At 37.4% G+C, this 22,779-nt stretch overlaps 1 protein-coding gene across 35 annotated transcripts in view; it reads right to left on the bottom strand.

The window, feature by feature from the left end:
- HDAC9 (histone deacetylase 9) overlaps positions 1-22,779 on the bottom strand; it is a 974,909-nt gene that overhangs the window by 458,637 nt on the left and 493,493 nt on the right. For 30 of the 35 annotated variants that reach the window (XR_004627984.1, XR_004627978.1, XM_034668867.1 and 27 more), the window contains 2 exons: positions 8,610-8,741; positions 5,295-5,410 (listed from right to left, as the gene is read on the bottom strand). Coding sequence is in view for 33 of the 35 variants with exons in the window: in XM_034668867.1 (XP_034524758.1) it covers positions 5,295-5,410; positions 8,610-8,741 (248 nt within the window). In the remaining 2 variants the exon portion in view is untranslated. The remainder of the gene's footprint in view (positions 1-5,294; positions 5,411-8,609; positions 8,742-22,779) is intronic. The other 5 variants (XM_034668900.1, XM_034668890.1, XM_034668885.1 and 2 more) reach the window with 1 other exon arrangement.

Here is a 22,779-nt window from a genome sequence, read left to right as displayed (position 1 = left end):
GTTTTCACCATAATTTTTTAAATAGTATTTATTTTCTCTTGTCCTTTCAGATAGCTGATAGAAAATGACCATCCCCATGTGATGAAGAAATTTTTAGAAACTTAAATCTCTAAGTTTTTATTTTCATTGGACATCCAAGAATGTATTACTATGAAATGATTTGGAGACAAGAAATTATCATTTGACAGGGCTTCCTTTGCATTTAAAAGGCACTGCTGAAGGTCTCATTAAAGGTCTTGCTTTATAATATTGACTCATGTTATTCCTCCTAAATGATTCTTCTGTCATAGCAACCTCTTCTCCCCAACGATGGGGGGAAGGCATTTTATTTTCTGCCATCTAAAACCATAGCTCTACACCCACTCAGAAGGGAGCACAACATTTACAGCAAATGTCACAACAACCATTATGAAACAATAGGCAGATGAGTCATGTGAGATTGGGGCAAAACAAGTGACATTTCAGATGATTTTAGAGTACTTAACCTTATGATTAGAATACTTTTTAAAAAATCGTTTGTATCTGCTGGAAAAAAAAATGATTTAAAAAATAGCATAGTGGAGCCAGCCACTAATGTTCAAATAGAAATAAACCAGCTGCTTGGCTACTGTTAACATAGCTATCAAATAAATCTACGGAATCTAAAATAATGGTGTTGATATTCATGGAAACATCTGAACCCACAGGCCTGCAGTATTAACAATAAAGTAACTAGATAGGTAAAGACATTTCTGACTGGAGCTGGAAATAGAAACTCCTGAGGTTTCAGCTCCCCAACCAAGTTTACAAACGAGTAAAACAAGTAGCTCCAACAACGCGAGTTCAGGACCGAGCATATGTAAGAAATAGAAGAAATGGAATAGAAGTGGTCCGAGCAGATGGAGACTCACTCTCACATGTGATCTGCTGGCTTGAAGACAAGCATGCTAATGAGTTTTCCCTACTAGGAGTCAATATTGATAACAACAACAAACAATGAACTCCTTTCACACTTCACAATTCACCACCCGCCTTCCCAGCACTGACTCCTCACAACAAGGCTGTTGGAGGAGGTATTACTACCTTCCACTAGCTAAGGAACCTGAGGTCAGGGACAAGTTTAGCGACTTAACCAATGATGACAAAGTAGTTGCTTTTGGAGCCAGGTTCCCGTGGAGCCTTCAGAATGCAAGACCCGTTTATGAATTCGCTATGCTGTTTCCTTAGGCGGGACTTAGAGGAGTAAATTCTCCTCCTACTTCTGCCTTAACCTCCCGCTAAATTATGCAGGACATGTGAATTACAAGCTAAAAATTGTCTTTTTGCCGAAGCCTCAACATCAGCCTGAGATCCAGCCTTACTTTCCTCTTTCCTAAGTGCTAAAAGGGACTAGAATCCCATTCATTGACATGGGCTCTGAAACAACTAGGTGACATGCTTTTCTACTTACAGGTCACAGAATAAAGAGTTCATACAAATGTACACTGTTGAACTATCTAAAAATGAAAATTCGCCTGTGCTAGTTAACCAAAGATGGTAGAATAAGCCTATTCTGTAAAAGATGAACTGTGCAACCAGCTCAGCTTCTGAAAGTGTAGCTGAAAGTATAGTTGATGTATATTTTTCACGCCTTAAAACTATGTCTGTTGATATGAAATTACACGCTATTGTTAATCTTGGAAAATGTCTGTAAAAATCTTACGACATCTGAAATGATTGTTAATAAAGAACTAGCAAAAATATTTGTTTTCCTCTTTTTCTAGTTTAGGTGCAAGCATTTTGTGTTACAGAGCTAGGATATTAATTTGTGGAGAGTTTCCGTCTGAATTCTGCTGTCTCTTTAGCTCTCCAGTATGAATTACATTATAGACCTCTGTAAATGCAATGCAGCAGAAAACCACATGTTAGCCATCAGGGCTGAATTTTTTGTTTTGGGCCACGGAGAGGCTACCCATCAGTGCATAAAGGTCTGCCCACCTGGCCTTTTGGATCATAGTTCAGGCACACAATTAATTCATTATGAAGTAAGTCACTGCTTGCTTTTGAACTAGTCTTTCCAGCTTTGGAGGTGAATGTCCTGTCACTGACCTGAAGAAATACCTCTACTCTTTCAAACTCCATTAAATCACATTTCCTTCTGTCTTTTTTTTTTTTTAAACTGGTGGGGGTGGAAGGAAAAGTTTGTGGTAACAGAATGTTCAGTAAGTAGATGAAAAGGAAGGGCAATCTAAACAGATATTTGTGACAGGGAAGGCTTTAGGAATAAAAAATAGATTAAAACAATATAAAAAATTCCTTTCATTTTCACTCTCCAGTGTATTTTGAAATTTAAAGATAGGGTTTCATAATCTGGGATATTCAATGTAACAGGTCATTAAAAGTTTGAAGTAAAGAGAAAAATCTCACCTTTTTCCATTCTTAATCTCACAAATATATATTTCTTCATTGTTCTTCTATGTTGTACTAAGTAGTATATACATATATATGTATTCATAATGAAAGAATATGTGTATCTTCCTCTTTAGTAACAAAGCATGTCTCTCCCGACCCTCCCCACCTTGCTCCCTCCAGAGAGGTAACCATCAAGATAAATTTTGTGTTCATCACACCCTTAACCTTTGTGAAATGTACTTTTATTACAAATGCTTTCTGATCAAGATATCGTACTGTTGTTTCTGAACCTAATAAAACATCATCACATACTGTAAGTGGTCTGTACCTTTTAGCCCTAACAATGTGTTTCTAAGAATCATACATGCTGTTGAATGTAGTTTACTGTGTCATTTCTTTTTCCAAGGGCACAGAATTCATCCAGAGCTGATTTAGAATCCAGACCCTTTAGTGTTTCCACTATTAGTGAGAATCACATTCTTCAAACTGAGAGGCAATGGAAATCCAAAGTTTTAAGAACTGTCTGTGACAAAGTTGTTCTTTTCCTGGACACTGATTAAAGGGTCACAGAAAACTGACCAATACTGACATATAATTGCGCTAGCAGAAATACAATATCTATAACCAGCAGTCCAAGAGTCCCACTTACATCTCTGATCACAAATATATGTGAAGTACTTAACTGAGCTGGTATCATGTTTTAAGAAGGAATAACGAAAAAGAGAAAGAGGGACAGCAGGATTGTGAAAAACAAGAAATAGATGAAGGACCTGGAGATAATGGTGAGGCCTGAACTGTTGTTCTTCAAATAGCTGAAAGCTAATCATAAGCAAGAAAATGTCTACCTTTTACTGATTTTCCTTGGAAAATTGAAGGAAATTTTTGAAATCTAGAATGCAGGTGTATTCCTCTAGAGAGGATTTATATATGCTTTTCCAGACACCTAGGGGCCCTAACAAATCTGGGCACTTTAAACCAAAATAATGGTTTGAAATTACAGAAATTTGGGCCACAGCTCCATGCAAGGACTAGCTTCTGGTTAAAACTTCTCAGGGAGAAATCCTGTCCTTGCTTTGGTCTGCATCCAGACACTTCTGGGAGTGGGGGTGAGAGACTCACCAACATAGTATAGACATGAGCTTTTGAAATTCCAGCTTAATTTCATGTTAGATTATCCTCCTTGGTCAGGACTGAGCATTGCCTTCTATCTTGAGTGTTGTGAGGCCCTGAAAACCAAAACTCAAAACTGAAGTACATAGGGGCGCCTGGGTGGCTTAGTCAGTTAAGCATCTGCCTTGGGCTCAGGTCATAATCCCAGAGTCCTGGGATCAAGCCCCACGTTGGGCTCTCTGCTCAGCAGGGAGCCTGCTTCTCCCTCTCTCTCTGCCTGCTGCCCTCACCTTTTCTTTCTGTCTCTGTCAGATAAATAAATAAAATCTTAAAACCCAAAAAACAAAAAAAACCCCCAAAAAACAAGTACACAAATGTCCTCAGAGCAAAGGTGACTTCACTGTTTTCAGTCCTTTACTTATCAGAAATAACCTCTGGTTTTCTGCTTTCAATTATATTTTGGCCTGGTAATTTTACAATTGAGAAATAATTTTTTTTTTAAAGACCTTCTATTCATTTATTCGACAGAGATAGAGACAGCCAGCGAGAGAGGGAACACAAGCAGGGGGAGAAGGAGAGGAAGAAGCAGGCTCATAGCAGAGGAGCCTGACGTGGGGCTCGATCCCACAACGCCGGGATCACGCCCTGAGCAGAAGGCAGACGCTTAACCGCTGTGCCACCCAGGCACCCCACAATTGAGAAATAATTTATTATAAGTGCGTGTTTGTATGAAATTATAGAGACACAGATACTGGCATCATGCACAGAAGACATTTTTGTCAAGCTAACGCTCTAAAATCAACTGAGTTGTCCCAGAAAACAGCAAAGAGAGCTCCTTATAAGTAGTACTGATCTACAGAAAGTTTGATAAGTATGCATCGGGAAAGCTATATAGGTGATCCAAGAATCAGAGTCTCTTTCAACCCTAAGTTACCATGACTGTATCTAATACAAGGGACGAAGCATGTTACAGTTACATATGAGAAGTTATTGTACCAGCTTTGCCTGCATGGAGCAATTCATGGTAAGGAGGAATTATAATGACAGAAAAGAAAAATCAAGAGTTTCAGTCAATTGATGGTGTCTTCAAAAAAGCTGATTCCATAAGAATGGCTATTTACAGACTGTTGCCTTTGCTTAGCCTAATACCAAAACTACATAGAAAAATTCTTGGTGACTCACAAATTTATCTTCCTCTGTTCTTATATCATTGGTTTCAATAAATTAGGTGTTAAAAACCAAATGCTATCAGGGTTGACTGCATACAGTCAGATCAATTTCCTTTAATATTTCATTCTTCAGAAATAAGAGTTTGTATCTTATTCATTTTTATAAATGACTGGCGCTTAGTAGGTCCTCAGCAAATGTTTGCTCAGTATGTTCCTATGTTCCTCAGCTATAATACGTTAATTATTTTTTCATTACTTTCCATGGCAAATGGATAAAACCTGCTTTGCTAGGCTGCTCTTCTGAGAGGTTTGCACGAAGTTGTTTTTACTTACTTATGGGTCCACCCCCATCAGAATAACCAAGAACCAAACACAATACTGCTGAGTTGTACAACTGATGGGGAGTGTATCTTCAGCAACACTAAGAGTGGTTTTTTGGGAGGATTACATTTCATTTGCTTTCCAAACCATAATTGTCATCCGAACTTGGTAAATAAGACCAAGTCTAATTCCATTCCATACACGATGAGCCTATAAGAAAAATAACTAAGAACAGGTGGCTTTACACTTCAGAAATATCACTTTGTTTTACAGGGCTAATTAAGGATCTAATTTTTAAAAGAACCAAAACAATAGCAGTCTTACCTCAGCATGAGGAGTAGGTGGCAAAACGGAAGTGTCATTTTCAGTAACATTTCCAGTTGGCCCATTGTTTGGTGAGCTGGGGCCAGACCCTGGAGAGCTGCTGCTGACCGAGGATTCTGGAAGACATTGCGAAGCACAAGAAGAGATTCATGAAAACTATACAAGGATGAGCTCCAGTGATCCTGTAAGTAGCACACAGCCCTGAACACTGTTCTCCTCTCAACAGGAACCAGTCCCATTTCAGTCCACAAAAAGGACTGTGAAAAATTCTGAAACATTTCTGAATTCTCCTACCACTTTTCTCCCTTTGTTTTCACTGTTAAAAATACAACGCGGTACTCCATAGTTTCTAGATGAGTAAGAACAGTTAGAGAAGGTTATAGAAACTTTTGATGAGGGGAGAAAAAAAAAAGCACGTTGGTGTAAAATTCTTAAACACATCTTTCTTGCTGCCTTTCTGTCTGTATATTTTGCCTACATTTTGATGAATCTGCTTTTTATCTTTGATTCGTTCTTATTTGCTTTTCTTTTAATAAGAAAAATACACATTAAAAAATACTTCAAGGACCTTCTTTTCCCCCAGACTCCTAACTCTTGCCTTTCCTGAGTGACTAAATACCGATTAGTCGTTAATGTCTCATTTTCATATCACAGGATATGAAAGTTCTTTTCTTATATCTGCCTTGCCAATTTAAAATCATATTATTTGTATCTTTGGGTGCAGTATTCAGACAGAAGTATTTCCTTATGTAGAAATCGCTGCCGTGAGCACGAGAATTCCAGGCAACAAATACTTGTTGCATCAGGATTCTACAACAAGGCACGGGACTAGTTCTGGAAGGGGAGGTAGCAACTGATTATCTGGGAACACTGAGAAACTCTCAGAAAAGAAATGAGATGGCAATGGGGGCTTGAAGAGAAGTAGCAGTAGTTCACAAAAGGGGGACAATGGAGAAGCAGCATGTGGAGGAGAAGGCACGGCGTGCACAGGGAGGGGCCAAGGCTTAGAACGGTTAAATAACATGGCTTTGGTGGGAAAAGGGGGCAGAAAACTGGGGAACTTAAAAAAGAGGCAGGTGGTTCCCATGTCAACTATTGGGAGGAGAAGGGGCATAGGGTTTGGAAAAAGCATGCACTTGAACCTAGGAAATGGAGAAGGGAGACGCAGAGGTATGAGAAGAACAGTGTTAGCAATTTAACTGCTCTATGATGCCACGATGGTCTCTGACTAGACAGTAAAAATAATTAGTATGAAGATCCAAACAGAACTCAACTAAATTACGCGAAAGCTGGCAGAGAAAGGGGGAGGAGTACAGGTGAATAAAGCTGTCTGTCTGGTAGTTCAGATCCTCCAAAGACACTGAGAATAAATACAGCATACTAGTTTTTAAAAATCTACCAAAGCGTTCACGAGTCCTAGCTCATTGACCAGAAATGTGCATCTAATAAACATACAAGTCCCTCTTTGAATACAAATTATTTCCTCAGATGAAAGGGAGCATCATCATCTCACAAAATTAGGGAGAGAAAAATATGGTATTTCAAAAATGAAGAAACTTGAGTAAAACTCCAACAAATTGTAACCCCTTTAAGTTAGAATCAATCATGACCCAGATAGGTAATGAGCAAAATTCCACTGCAATTTGGCAAGTGACGGTGGGGAAAAAGTTACAGTCAAGAAGAGATTAATAGGAAAATAGAAGAGAACACTGGGATAAATAAATGTGACCTTAGATTAATCAGATTCTAAAGCAAAAACAAACAAAAAAAGCAAAGCAATGTATATGGCTTTCTATTTTCTTCAAGTTTTCCTGTTATGAGGGAGTACTCTCTCCAATTAGAAAAATCACTTTTATCTATTTACATTAGACAATTGTTATGTTCATTTTCTTTACATTCATTAAAACAGATGCACTCCCCAACCCCCCAATCCCACCAAGTACTTCTACTATGAAAACTCAATAAAGATTTTTATTTACTTAAGTACAAATCTGTGTTCTGGAAAAAAAAAAAGTCTGTAGCTCTGAATTTAGAATTGGTCCACATTAGTGATTATATTTGATATTGGAAAATTAATATAAACTTTGGTAAAGTAATATTTATTTATTTATTTAATACTTCTTATCTGTCAAGGAAAATTTTTCCAACTAATACTTTTCTTCAGATAAATTTTTTTTTATTAAATCTGTATTAAATTTATTGATCTGTCAGGAATGACTAGGAGACTACACATTTTTTTTTTCCTAAATCACCTGTCAAACTACCACGTCGAATTAGTGTTCTGTACTTTCCCACTCCCACCTCCACAATCTTTTCCCTATTGTCTCCCCAAAGTAGGCAATCTCATGGCCATAGGAGATACAGAAAACAAATAATTTTGAAAAATTATTACCCTTCCCTGCTAAGGATAAGATCTGATCTTGGAGAAATGATAGCAACCGACTACACTGGTTTAAGCACAATCTTCCACGAGAACGGAAAAAAATGGTTGCAGATTACCACTTCTCTATGAATGCAACCAAAGGAAATGACCAAATACAATGCATATGTCTCCAAGTAGGTACTCAATAAACAGTAGTCAGTATTATTATTTTGGCTAGCCTTTTTGGTTCTTGTATCCCTAGGTCTTCTCTAATTTCAGACCAGGTACAACTGGGACCAGAAGGCTTTGTAAGACATCAGGTTGAATTTCCTAACCTGTTCACCCCACCACTAACCACGCAGCTAAAAAAATAAGAACGCTTCCATTGGAGACTAGTGAAAATGACAGTTTCTTTCCCTTCCTAAAAGGCAATATATCCCCCTCCTGCCATAAGTCCCAGTTCACTAGTAAACACATAAAGTCATTTATGAGTTCTGTAAATTTGTTGAAAAGTCAAGGTTTTGCTGTTCCACATAGTTTAATTTTCCCAGATGTATTTTGTACGTTCATGTCGGAGTATGGGGGAAGTGTTCTTCTTGGACCTCCCTCTGCTCATTTCTGATCAAATTTCATTAAAAGTTATACTCTTCTGGTTGGCATTCCTAAAGCGGACTGCCTGTTTCTGAAAAGATGAAGGTGAGCTTTGGCGTTTCCTAGTTATGCCTAGATTGACACAGAGTTCTGTTTTTCATTCATTTCCTGTTTAACACAGTTGGTGAATGCATGGCAAGGTTTACTGAGGTACTTGCGCGTTTTCAATATAATTTCCTTTCAAGACATGTTTCTCCTCAAAATAACTTTTAATATGCAACAGACATATTTATTCTACGCTATTTATTTTCATTCCTCCTACCGGCATTTTTTTAGTGTATGTCTGCACAGTCCTCAATTACCTGTCACCTCAAACATTCTCTTCTTGAATGAAGTGACAACATTTCCATCCTTCCGCCTGAGTAAGGGGCTGCTTCTCCTCTCTGCCACTTTCTGTTTTAACCTGGACCGCACCTTCAAGTTGGGCTCAGAGGCTGGGGATTGAGACAAAGAAAATAGATAAAAATTAAAAAATAGAGAGCCAGTCACTTCTGTGTATAAAAAACGGCTCACCCTTTTCCTGGTTCCTTCTCATCTCAAATTAAAATTCCAAGCATGTAAATAAGGCATTAACTCTAAATGAATTAAACAGACAAATATAGTAATTATTTTTATGAAATTTACTTCTCTAAATAGAAAGTGAAAAAAGAGTAAAAATATAAATTTCCTACTTATTTAAGCTGACAGAACTGGGATTGCTGGGAAGTTTAATCACTAAATATGTTTGGGTCAGAGCAAGATTTATTATACGTCATTGTCAGCTCTTTTCATTCTCTCAAGGGTGAAACTCAATACCCACAAAAACAGTACCATAATGTGATTTTAGAGACTCTGGCCTGACTTTTGGTAATAAGAAGACACCTCTGTAGCAAATAATTTACGTCTAATTCTGACTCCTGGAATATTTCTTTGTCGGTAGTCTCTTGCCTGAAATCCTGGGAAAATATACTCAGTATCATAACACCAAACCAAGTAGAGTCACTATGGATAAACCTTTCTACACATGTAGTATACAATCAAGTAGAGAGAAAAGGTGGCCAAATCTTAGATTTAAAGTTGTGAGTAAAGTTATATGTTCCAAAGTACAAATGCACATTATTCCTACATATGTTACACTTTCTTTGTTAAACTATCCTAAATAGTGATGCTCTATAATTTAGTTATTATGGTTTAGGTTTCTACATAATTATACTCTGAAAGAGTGGGAACATTAGAGTGAGTCCCTATGTAGTATGAATCAGTCATGATAATGATGGTGGTGGTGGTGGGGATGATGGAAAGGGGGTTTCCAATGACAACTAGCATCCATAGAGTGATTTCTATGTCCACTGCTGTTCTAAATGCTTTGTCAATATTAACTTGTTTAACCATAAAAAAAATCCATCTGGGACAGATTCTCTTTATACTTTATTATATTAATGAGGAAACCAACATACAGAGAGGGTAAGTAACTTGCCCAAGGTCTCATAGTTTAAAAGGGATGACACCATGATCTGTACCCTAGATAATCTAGCTCAAGTCTAGTCTTCTAAATACTGAAAATATTGCTCCTCCCCCTTTTCTCATGTATGAACACCATAACAATTATAAACCATTTCCCAAAGAATTCCTAATCATCTTTATCAGATACAATGTTATCATGCAGCTAGACTTTTTGATCAGTGAAAATGTTTTCTTTGAAGGAATTTTATATTTTTGCCTGACTGCAAAAGCATCAAAGTAGAACTTACAATCTTTTCTTTCTTTCTCTCTCCTTCGTTTATTCTTATGTTTAGAAAACTTCAAATATCTATACTTTAGTTTTGTCTTTGCTCTTTTCTGTTTCCCTTCTCTGCAGCTTTACCTTGGACTGCGAACCTCTGCCTTCTAGGCTTACTTGGAATAAGCTACGTGAAATAGGAACTTGAAAGAAATATTCAACTATGAAAAATAAAACAAGCTAATTTTTTGGTGTTGTACACCTGATTTTATGGCTGAAAACAGTGAAAAAGTGGAAGAGGGCAGCTTGAAAATACTGCAAAGTGGAAGAGGGAGTGGGCAGAGAGCAAGACTAAGTAAGAAGAAGCAGCTCAGCGTTTGGAGCCCTGAAACCTGTCACTTCCTGGCCCCCCACCTTCAGGCAAAGAAGGTAAATAGTTTGGGCAAAAGACTGAGGACCTTCCAGACCTTCCAGGAGTGTCAACCACTTTATCTTGGTGAAGAAGTCCTAATCTGAATTACTAGCGTCTGATTCACCCAGGATTAAAAGGAGAAAATGGAACTGTATTAATTCACTTAGATATGTTTCCCGGTATATATTTATTTTAAAATTCCTTTAAAAACCCTAGTTTTTGTCTCTAAAAAGCTGTCGATTAGTAAACACACTCATCTGAAACCTAGAAAGGAGGAAATGAGGAATCCCTGTGTGCTAACTATATTGGTTTCCTCTGTAGCCCTGCTTATAACCCAAAGACAAAAATCATGGATTCTTAGACGTTGATCTAGACATGCCTTTATGATGAAATTTGAAGTATTAAATGTTACCGACTGGTTGTTAAGAGGAAGTAAGTCAACTGATTAATCACTTTAAAAGATGGGGTAGGAAGTGCACTATGTTTTCTGGGGGAAGAGATAAAGTAGAATCCACTTCCCAACTATGGGATATTTCGTGAGACTCAAGTGTTTTCTGAGCCTGACTTCATTTGTGAAACATGAAAATTTAACACCTTCCTTATTTTAGAGTTATGGCCACCTGATTAATACCTGAAAATAATTGTGAAGATCTAGATGAATGTAGAAGGGAAGAAACAGTTTCTGAAATTTTAATTATTGCTATTCCTGCTGAAGATTGCAGGGCTAGGAGTAACAGAGCCGGGAGTGGGCCCCCAGTCCCCTGGTTCTCAGTCCAGTCCTCCTCCCTCTCCTCACACATTGCACCAGCTGGGGCCGAGTTTCTGCAATCAAGACAAAAATGTGCCAAGAGCTTGGAAAAACAGCATATGCCATTTAAGCATTCTACATGAAACCTAGAATTCCATAAGCTTTTTAGGAAAAAATGACTTTCCAAGTCAGCACATAGCTCTCATTCTCATGTTTGTCCATTGGAGAATGGGCTGGATACACAGTTCTTAAATTTCTTTCAAAGGTCAACACAAAAAACATGAACACCAGACTAGGAATGAAAATTGGGTTCTAGTCTTGTATCTATCAGCTACTAAAATCAATACCTTGAATAATTCACAGTCTCCCTGAATGTCCGATCATTTATGCAAATCAGCTACAGATTACTAGTAGAGCATGGAGTACCCTGGCTTTGGGTGAATTACTTTGTTTCTTTAAACCTCAGTTTTTCATGTTAAATCGGAGACAGTTTTTTCTTTTCTGTTCTTTCCTCCATTTGTCCCAATGGATTCCACTTTCCTTCTGCGTCTGAGCCCATAGGGCTAAATCCTGGGGTTGCATCACTCCAGTTCTCTGCTGGTTGGATTTCATTGGGGCTCATCTACTGGAAAGACTGGTTAGTGACAGAGCGTTAAGGAGGAAGGAGGAGCCAGGGTATCCTTTGCTCTCTCTGTTACAGTGCTGCTTTGTCTCTTCCTGATTTCATCTCCCTGTAGAGGCTTTGCCATGGTTCCAGCTTTCCCAGCACTCCAGGAACATTATTTCCTCTCCTTACTTTTCCAGCCCTCAGGGAGGGAAATGCTTCTCATTACTGCTAGTTTCTGGGTGCCTCAACATCCCTAAGCAGTTGTAAGTATTCCTTTCAAAAAAAGTCTATGACCAATATCGTATAGGTTCTATTTCCTACCAAGACTCTGATTCACAAAGTCAAACATTTTTGCAAAGATATTGTAGAATCAAGTGAAATAACGTCTAGTAGAGGATAAACCCGTGGTTCTCCATCAGGGAAGATTCTGACACCATGGGACAATTGTCAGTGTCTGGAGACAATTCTGATGGTCAGTGTGGGATACAGCTATTGGAATCTAGTGGATAGAAGCCGGGGATGCTGCTAAATCCTCCTACAATGCACAGGACAACCCTACGACAGAGAATTACCTGGACTCAAATGTCAGTATTGCCAAGTGTGAGAAACCCTGGGGTAAGCAACTGGTAAATGGCAGTTGTGAATGACTGTGCTACACAGGGATGATCAAAGGAGATAAGACTATCTGCTAGCAATTCTCAAAGAGGATGTAGCAGAGTAAGAAAAGAAAGAAAAGATTATCAGAAATCAGGGACTACTGTAGGTTGCTTGAAAATATTTATTTCAATACTGAAATTATTTGTAATTAGAAATTTATTTGTAAACATTTTCAAAAGATTTATTTGAGAGAGCGAGCGCGCACACGTGAGCGGGGGCGGGGGACGGACAGAAGGAGAGGGAGACAGAATCCTCAAGTAGCCTCCCTGCTAAGGGCAGAGCCCAGACACAGGGCTCAATCCCAAGACCCCAAGACCATGACCTGAGCCGAAATCAAGAGTCAGACACTCAGCCGACTGAGACCCAGGTGCCCCTACTGGAAAACAATTTTAATACCACCGGTATTTCTCAAGAAAGCAAAACAAGTCAACTTCATGCAGAAAGATGTAATTCTCAATTTTCAGAAGGATACTATTTGAGGCATTGTGATATTTTTATCTTTATCAGTTGAGGACACAGCTTTTTAAAAACTAGGAATCATTAATATTCTTTAAGTGCAACAGAAATTTATTTTTTTCAAAATATACAATACATGGCTCTTCTAAGTAAAGGTCCATATCCACTGGTTCTAGTAAAAACTTTTGTCTGTATTTCAATACTGGTTTTGAGCCACCAGAGACATTAGTATCTCAGCAGTGAGGATGAAGGATGGAATGATAGATAACCATCATTTAGTCCTTGCTATGCTTTATAAACTCACTCCTAATATTTCAGAAGCCCACACACCAAATCTCAGCATGATATATACCCAAGGAGCAGAATTAATGACCTATCGTGCTGACTCATTTTGCAGTTAGAGTTAATTCCATTTTTAATGCTCTGGTCTCTCCAAAGGCTGAAGATTTCCATTCCAGGGACTTACTAACGGGATGCTAATCCTCAAGAGCCCAGAAAGAGATCACTAACTGGGGAGACATTCTGCTTGTACCTCAATGTATTTCATGCCTAGTTGCACTAATTGCCTCTCTATTTTTACCCCACACCCATCACTCTCTACATCTCAATTAATCACGCAAACAGAAGGCAAGCTTTTTAGTGTGTGTGCCCATCTGAATGCATTTGTGTGCTGAGATGAAAATCTTGCATGAAAAATTGATTATCATTGTTTAAATGAAAACAATCAATATTAAAATAAAGAGGGCAGACCTGAAAGCTTTTGCTCTTTTCACTTCAAAAGAATTAAGAAGGAACAAAAGGAAACAGAAAACATGTGCAAGATGCCTCATGAGCTAAATGTATTTCAAATCTTTCTTCTGCTACTGATGCACATGGTGCAGCGTGAACTCAGGTGTGGCAAGGTAGGAGTTAGGTAGCAGAAGCCCAGGTTAAACAATTAGGATTCCAACGGGAAGCGACAAGGCCCAGAACTGAGACGGAGGGATTGGTGTGAGTGTGGGGGTGTCATTTTTGCACACGTACACACACATACAGACATGAAAAGTAGTTTTTGCAGAAGCAAACAGGTCTCTGACACCAAAAACACCAGACTCAGACTTCAATGCTAACTTTTCATGGACCAATTGCAACCCTGCGGGAGTTGTTTGATCTCCGTGAATCATTTTATCATGTATTACAGAGCAGTAATGATGCCTACCATACAGACATCGTGGTGGAAAATTAAAGGTGGCGAATAAGGGGCTTGAGCTCAACTGGCTGGCTGTCACCAAAAAATTGTTCAATAGATAGATGTTGAATAAATGAATGTTTCATGTAATCTCTATATAAGACTAAGGAACTTATATTAAAACAAAACAAAATAAATACAAAAAGTAGGACAGAGAGCTACAATTGGTTTACCGCCTTTGCCTAATGCAATGTTACCTATAAAAACAACAGCAAAAACAGCAATAACCCTCTTCTGACCTTTTACTCAGTGTATTTAAAACCCTTTCTCGAGGATGCCTCAGGAGCTCAACCAGGTAAGCGGCTGCCTTCAGCTCAGGTCATGCTCCTAGGGTCCTGGGTTGGAGCCCCGGATCACGCCCCTTGCGCAGGAAGGAGTCTGCTTCTCCCTCTCCCTCTGCTGCTCCCCCCTGCTTGTGTTCTGTTGCTCTCTCTTGCTCATGCTCTCTCTCAAATAAATAAATAAATAAATAAAACCTTAAAAAAAAACACCCTTTTTTGGTGGTAATTGACTCCACGTATTTTCCTTAGTTTTTTTTTTTTTAACTCACTGGTTTATAATTACTATTCTATTTAGTTTTCTGTCTTTTTTTAAATGTAAATACATTTAAAAACTTTAAATACATTTAAAATGTATTTTTAAATACATTACCTTCTTCTAAGAATGACTGCCTACTGTGTGCATTTTATCTCTGTTCACTTTTAATCCTAAATTATGAATATTCTTTACACCAATAATTTAGACAAAAATTCAATGCCACATATCATGGTGTATAGAAGTTCTTCATTCTCATTGGAAATGATCGTTAAGGACAAAAGGAAGACATTTCCATTGAGTAATGGTCAATAATATTCTTAATTAAGATCATTATCAATCAAAATTTAGTATTAGATTAATAACTGTGCCTCTATACTACTGAATATTTGAGATATACAACAATTTCACCTGCAGTACATGTTTAGCACTATAATCACAGGGGAAGCTGAGGGCTCTACCGCCAACTTCAGATCCCTTCTCCGGGATTATCATTCTTCCCTGCTATACCAGGTATCTGTGGACTCGTCCACCCAAGCCTCTCTCTCTGTTTCTCCTGCTCTCTCTCATGCACACGGCTACCTTAGGAGCTGCCATATTTCAACACCCTGTCACTTGGAACTAAGCACATAATGTCATTCATTCACTCTCTTCTGAATGCCCTTGAGGAAGATGAGGTTTCCTGCCTGAGTCACTTCTCCCTTTCAGGCTAGCTCTGTAGGAATCCATGCCATGTGTGAACTGTTCAATTAAGTAATCGTTACAATTATGAAAAGACCCTTCGGAGACACAGAAAATTCTCTAATCTAGTTGATCTAAAGATATAGGTTACTCTAATGAAAACTATTCATAATTAGACAAAGTCTGTGTATTTTCAAAGTTAGCATTCGAATAATACTATAAATGTAACACAACTTATGCCTTCTTTTGGCTCAGATAATATGGATCCTTAATGTTATGAGTCAGATTTTGTATATTTTGATATCAGGGAGCAAAATTTCCAATCTAACTCTCTCTAATTATAACCATTTAACAATATGTAATTCATACACACAAGTTTAAAAAAATCATTTCTTTGGTAATTTTAGCTTCTAGTAACTAGCCACATTTATGGTAATTTATGAATGCAATTTCCTGGGGAAATTGTAACACTATTCTTTTTGATTCAGAAGTACTTTTGTAGACATCTATCTATCTTCTTGAGAATATACCAAATACATCTATTTATTAAAAAAGGACTATTCTTTTTCAAAAAGCATATTGTAAATGTTACATTACTCAATTTACAGTATAGTTTTCTGAAGTGTTTATTTTATAATAACATTTATTGCTATCTTCTGATTATGTAGGTCATACATGTTCAATATTTTTAGAAATGGGACAAATTGAGTTTAGCCTGCTAACATGTTTCTTTTGTGTTTTGTACATAAAAGTGTTTGAAAATGAGAATCAAATTATATTTATGATGGTATACTGTTTGTTCACTTAATAATGTATTATGAGTCTTTTCACAGGCAATTATAAATTCTTTAAAATTATTCCATTGGGATGCCTGGTTGGCTCAGTAGGTTAAGCGTCTGCCTTTGACTCAGGTCATGATCTTAGGGTCCTGGGATCAAGCCCTGCATCAGGGCTCCCTCCACACTCAACGGGGAGTCTGCTTCTCCCTCTCTCTCTGCTCTTCCCCTCACCCCTGCTCATGCTCTCTCTCTTTCATATAAATAAAAATCTTTTAAAAAGTTGAAAAAAATAAAATGATTCCATTTTTTCTGTTTTCACTTAAAAATCTATTATGAATCTGTCCCCAAGCAGTTACACATTGTTTTAAAAATACATTATATGGATATACCGTATATAATTTAGTCACGTTCACACGTGAGTGTGCAGTATTTTATTTAAACATTTAATAACCGGACATTTAGGTGATCTATAGTGCTGCTTTGAAAGACGGCACCGGGGCACACATCTCTGTGAATCTATATGTGCATTTGTGAGTACTTCCTTCCATCATTTGACATGGGGATTTAATTCTTAGGTTCCTTACAGTTGAAAACAACCACCACCACCTTGTTATGATTAGAAAAACGCTAATGGGCACACAGGGCAAAGAGAATTTCCAAGTCCCAGGAAGCAGCTCAGAGCAGCGTGGGAAAACAATCTATGGCAGTCCTGGGTAACAGGAATGTGGTCTAGAATGGGAGGGTTCTTAGCTCTGGGGCAGGCATTTTCCCTCAGTATTCAGGGATGCTTCACCCTGGGCCAGAGCAGGCACTTCTAAAGCTCAAAGGCCCATGACAGGACAGTCAGTGTCCTCATTTAATAGCAGCACTCTATGCTGAATCCTGTATCCTTTTTCACACCAATGTTTCTCCTGAGTGCCTAGTGCTCAGCTGGCTTAGTCAGCACTCAGTAGAAATTTACGGAATGAATAAATGGATATACAGATTGCTGCTCAATGCTAGATTTTTTTTTTTTTTTTAAGTAGTAGGGCAAACAGAGGAGGAAATAATTGTCTTTGAATTTTTAGGACATTTAAAGTACAAATTCCCATTTTTAACAGATACTTTAATCAAACAATACAATTCTGGACGGAAACAAATTATAATATTATAAAATATTTCATCACTTTTTATAGTTAAAATGAAATCTTTCTATTTAGTTGGTTCCATTGTTTAATGCCATTTAATTAAGAGCTATTGAACAACAATATTGAGAACCTAGGCAGCAAGTTCCATGCAGACTGGGAATAGGTCTAGTTATATTTTCATTGCTTATTCAGCACTTCTGCTATACCTACTACACAGAATAAACCCATTAGTTATTTATTGAATGAATGAATCAGTGAATGTGAAAAAGGCAGTGTTAGGTGCTGAGGCAACTGCCTCACTGATAAAAAATAGAGAGCCTTTGTCTCCCAGGTATTCATGGTCTTGCAAAAAGGAGTGAAAGACTAACAGTGATCAATGTCAAACGATAAGAATAAGCAGCAGGTGGCTGAAAGGCAGGGAAGGGTAATCTCAGGGACTAAATGAGTTCTGACAGGCGGAGGTGGAAGGCAACCTTGTCTAGGGGAAGGTGCAGGCAAATTCAAGGAATAAAGATTGAATATGCTAACAAGGTGGGGAAGGGATACTAAGTGCAAGATAAGGCTTCAAAGAAAGGTCAAGCAAAATTTAGCTAAATTATGCAATACTCAGAGAGGCTATTCAATCTGTATCTTCAAAATCCCCCTCTCTTTGTCTCTCTCTCTTTTTAGCAGGTAGCCATGCTTGCATCTTTCCCATTCAAATAAAAATAAGCCCTCCTGAGATATAAATATTATTAGCTACTGTCTGTATTCATACCTTAATTCACAGTCAAGGTTCGTTGTTTTTTTTTTTTTTTAAGTAGCCTTACACTTGCCACCACCACTTCCTAACCTCAAACCACTGCAATATGGCTCTAACCCTCCGTTTCACTGAAATTACTCTACCACACATAGTGCTCAGAGAGTAAATGTAATAATTTTGTGTCTATTCTTAGTACTTAGCAACTACACAGACTCATGGTGAGTCTCAATAAACAGTTGCTGAATGAATAAATGCATGCTTGCATATATCCAAGCATGAAAGGAAACTTAATTAAAGGCTGGGTTTCAAATAGTTGTTGAGAAGAGAACTAGCTGAACTTCAACTTTTCTAATTTCTAAGAATTTCTTGACACTGAATGTTATAGCAAGAGGTTTTATAGATCAGATGTGGAATGCAGAAGGAATTTCATTTTTCTGGCAAGCACCAAAAATAACATGTTTTGGATTCAAGGAAATCATATCCCCTACAGCCTAGAATACCTTCATATGAATGTAGACATATGTATCTAGAATACTTTCTTTTATGTGCTTTAATTTTTCAAGTATAAAATATTTATCTAAGTAAAGACAAATTTTGAAAATCTGTATTTTGAAAATACGGCAAAATGTTGAATTATCACTTAAAACAAGCTAGACTAAGGAGCATATTCAGTCTTCTTCAAATCAGTTTCTAATAAAGTTTATAATAAAGTTTTAATTCTGAACTAGTATTTCACAACTTAAATGATGTTCTACCTTTGGGGAATCTGAATTTATAGATATATTTTTATCTTTTTTAGTTAAGGCTTCTTTAGTTCTAAAATTCTACTCTTAGAAATAAAAATTCAGAATTAATCATTCAGTTCTGCTAATAATCTTTCAATAATGAACTATTTCCTCTCTATGCATGAAAAAAATTATACCATGTACTTTACAGTTTTATTTACTTCCTTTATTAGATGTATCTTTCATGTATTCTTTCAAGTAGAAGTGTCATGAAGAGTAGTTTTATTTGTGATGTAAAACTTTTTAACACACTTTCTACCCAGACACTTTGTAAGAGCCACATGTGTAAACATAGATGTTAACTGATTTCGTGACAGGGAGGACTGTCTTGGTGGGTGAGATCCGCACTGGGGCAGCCCAGTACTTGATAGGGACACAATTTCTCCCAGAAAACAACCTTAAAGTTAGGACTGTATGGTCCAGAAATTAATACCTATCACCTAATAACTCCCTGAGTATCACCGTAAATCTAACCTTTTTCGTACTTATTTGTGCTCTGAGCATGACCCTTACTCGGTCACATTCATAAGAATCTGGCATTGTTTCCCAGTTCCGATTCTGACACTAATGGTGTGATTTGGGTCAAGTTTTACTCAACATCTCTATGCTTCAATGTTCTTGCCTGCAAATGTAGGCAATAATATCCATTTCCTTGACTTTAAAGAGTTCAAAAGTATTGAAGAGAATGATACAAGGTAAATATAGTAAAATCACTGTCTAACCTTAAATGCTGTAAACCTTATTTTCTTCGAATATATGGCTTTAAATTTTTTGTCTCTGATGTTCACCTGAAAATATTCAGTTTATTCCCATAAAACCATAAAATCATTGTCTAGCTTGTTACTTCTTGTTTTGTTTTCTTCTGATTTACCCAGTTTATAGCCAACCAAAACCAGTCGCTCAGTCTCTTTCCTACAAAATGTTACCATGAATTAAATTCTTAAAATTCTTTGATAAAGAATTTTCCTATATTTTTGAATACCTAAAGACAAGTATACTAGCTCCCATTTTACTCTATACATTTATTTATTCATATAAGATACATTTACTCAGTGGCTATTATGGGCTCTCTGAAGATGCTTGGGATAGAACAGTAAACAAGCTACACATATTATCCTGAAAGATTTCTCAGCTAGAGAATTTTTAATTTTAGTATAGACATTTATGCACAAAGATATGTCCAGGTGTATTTGGGCATATAATATTTGGAATACGGAATGTAGTGAGTGTTTAGGGTAGCCTGGTGGGTGACAGAAAGGCACCAAGAGAAGCTTCACAGAGGGGAAGTACGTATCAGCTGAGCATTTACAGAGAAATATGAACTATTCAAGCATACACTTTAGGAAAAGCAAGGACCATTTGGAAAATCAGGTGTGAATGGCTTGTGTGAGTGTGAAGCAGAAAGACTTTTTCAAAGGATTGCAACTTGTTTGGTCCTGCTGGGGCAAACGGTAGGAGAAGGTGGAGTGGGGACAGGTAAGAGAGAAGGTTAGGGCAGGAGGGAGGGGGGGAGGAGGAGAAAGTTTGTGAATGCCATGTGAGGACTTCAGCCATGAAGATGATAGAAGAGGTATTACGTGATTCTTAAGTAGGAGGGTAGGAAGACTAGATTTAAAATGTAAAAAGACAAAGGGTTGACTAGAGTCACAAAATGGTCAATAACTGGAACGGGCATTGAACTGCAACAGATGGGGCATGATGAGAGAGTGGAGGTTGAAGAGCAAGTGATGGCAGGAGAATCCCTGATGAGATAAAGCAGACCCAGTCGCCCAGTGCGCCTCCGGCTTCCTGGGTTAGGTCAGTACGAGGAAAGTGGATCCATTAGTCTCCTCAGGTGATCACTTTGTTCAGTTTGGTTTAAGTGGGTTTCTGGTCAATCTTGTCATTCTCATATATATATATATATTTAGTGTTTAATTACTACTATTTAGAACTGTTCTCTGCCTCAATATTTAGAACTGTTCTCTGCCTCAGGTGCAACCACTTGCATATTTGGCCCTTCAGAAGTCCTGAGACACAACCAGTAAGAAAGGGTCAGCACTGACTTCTGATCAACAGGAGTTTGTCCTTCACGCAGCTCAAATGCTACCTTGCTTCCTATTCTTTTCCTGTTTCGAACCTTCCAAGTCATTTGGGCAGGAGGTCTAGTTATTAATTACTTCCCTTTGCAAATTTTGGTTTTGTAAACTTTATGGTTTGGGAATGTTCTTGGTAATTCACTTCTGCCTCAGTGGAATTCACAGCTTTATTGTCTTTATTACAGATTTTCTTTGTAATACATATTTATAAGAAAACACTATTATCCATTTCAGACTGATTTAAAGGAAGTATTTTGCTTCTGGGTCTATTAAGGTCACCCCAGAACCCTTCTCTAGACAAACCTTCAGTTAAACACCTTCTATTAGCCAACTTTCTCTGGATGACTATATGAATAAATAGACTTCAAACTTCAAGTACAATGGTGAAGAAGCAGTAAGTCAAAGGATTCCGTAGCAAATATCATCCTAACAAAAACTTGAAGTTTGTTGTGGTGGGCTGAATAATGCCTCCTTGGCCAAGGTATCTATGTCCTATTCTCCAGAACATGTGACTGTTACTTTACCTGGTGAAAAAAGAATTAAGGTTGCAGATGGACTTGAGGTTGCTAATCAGCTCATTTAAAGAGAAGGAGATTATTCTGGATTCTTCAGTTGGGCCCAGGATAATCACAAGTGTCTTTTGAAATACCAAAAAGAAAAACAAAACAAAACTAAACTAAAAAAAAACCCCAAAAAAAGAGAGGCAGAGGAGTGAGCACCAGAGCAATGCCGTGGAAGACTCCACTAGTCGCTGCTGGCTTTGAAGCTGGAAGTGGGCCACAAGCCAAAGAATGCAGGCAGCAGCCGGAAGTTGCCAACAGCAGAGACAGAACTGCCCCTAGAGCCTGCGGAAAGGAACACAGCCCTGCTGACACCCGGAGAGATATATTTTGGACTTCTGACCTCCAGTACAGTAAGATCATAAATATGTGTGTTTTAAGCAACTCAGTTGATAGTAACTTATTATAGGAGCCATAGGAAGACAATACAGCCATCTAACAAATTCCAACGTCAGCACTGTTTTGGAAGTCTGAATATTCTCAAATATTGGTCCTGACTAGATCGGGTTTTATTGTGCTATATTTTTAAGGCATTATTTTTAGGTAAGCAAGTCACATATTAAAGAATGACAGATGTCCATCACTTAGCAAACTACCAGGACAATAATTTACTTAAAATTAGTATTTACTATTTTAGCACATTTAATTTTCTATAAAAGGTAAAGGCTTTATTACTACATTTTCTTACTTGTGAAAGATCCAAAGGAGAAAAATAGGCAAAAATAGAACTTTTTTCTTTTAATTTTTTCTGTTAAAGATCCATAAGGGTGTAAGTTAAGGATCATTTATTTTAACCTTAAAATGCTAAGAGTACTTTGTACATATTAAATAGCCATGATAAGGAAGCAATTTCTAAAACTCACTCAAGTGGGAACATTTTACTTTTTTTTCTTTACAAATTCTATCTGAGATATTAAATTATTAAACTAAATAACAACTATATGATAAGGCCCATTCCTAAGAACAATTTCCTTTTTTTAGCACAATGTAAGTTAAAGGAGAGGAAAAAAAAAAACAGTTTAAACCTCTAATTAGCCAGTTTCAAAATGTAGTTAATTAAAATATTTTTGCTTTTATGTATGATCTTCATGGTATGAGATACAATTCCAGTCTCCTACAACTTAATCAGCTGAATAGAAAATGTAACGTTCCATCTGGTAAATCAATTTAACAGACATAATTGTGCCCCACCATAACTCAATAAGACACTGAGGAAAACCACTGAAATGCTATTTCCTTTTCTTTAGAAGAGAATTATGTACAATTTCAGCATGCTTTGCATTTCTAAAAGTTAAAGTCAACAGGGAGGTATCACTCTCCTTTACATGAGTTTCCCATGAGAAAATCAACAGCAAAGTATAAAGCCTGTGCTGTTATTC

Source organism: Ailuropoda melanoleuca, chromosome 1, assembly GCF_002007445.2.
Source record: "Ailuropoda melanoleuca isolate Jingjing chromosome 1, ASM200744v2, whole genome shotgun sequence".
NCBI classification, from domain to species: Eukaryota; Metazoa; Chordata; class Mammalia; order Carnivora; family Ursidae; genus Ailuropoda; species Ailuropoda melanoleuca.
The sequence above is the reverse complement of the archived record's forward strand: the minus strand, read 5'-3'. Positions and strand labels throughout refer to the sequence as shown.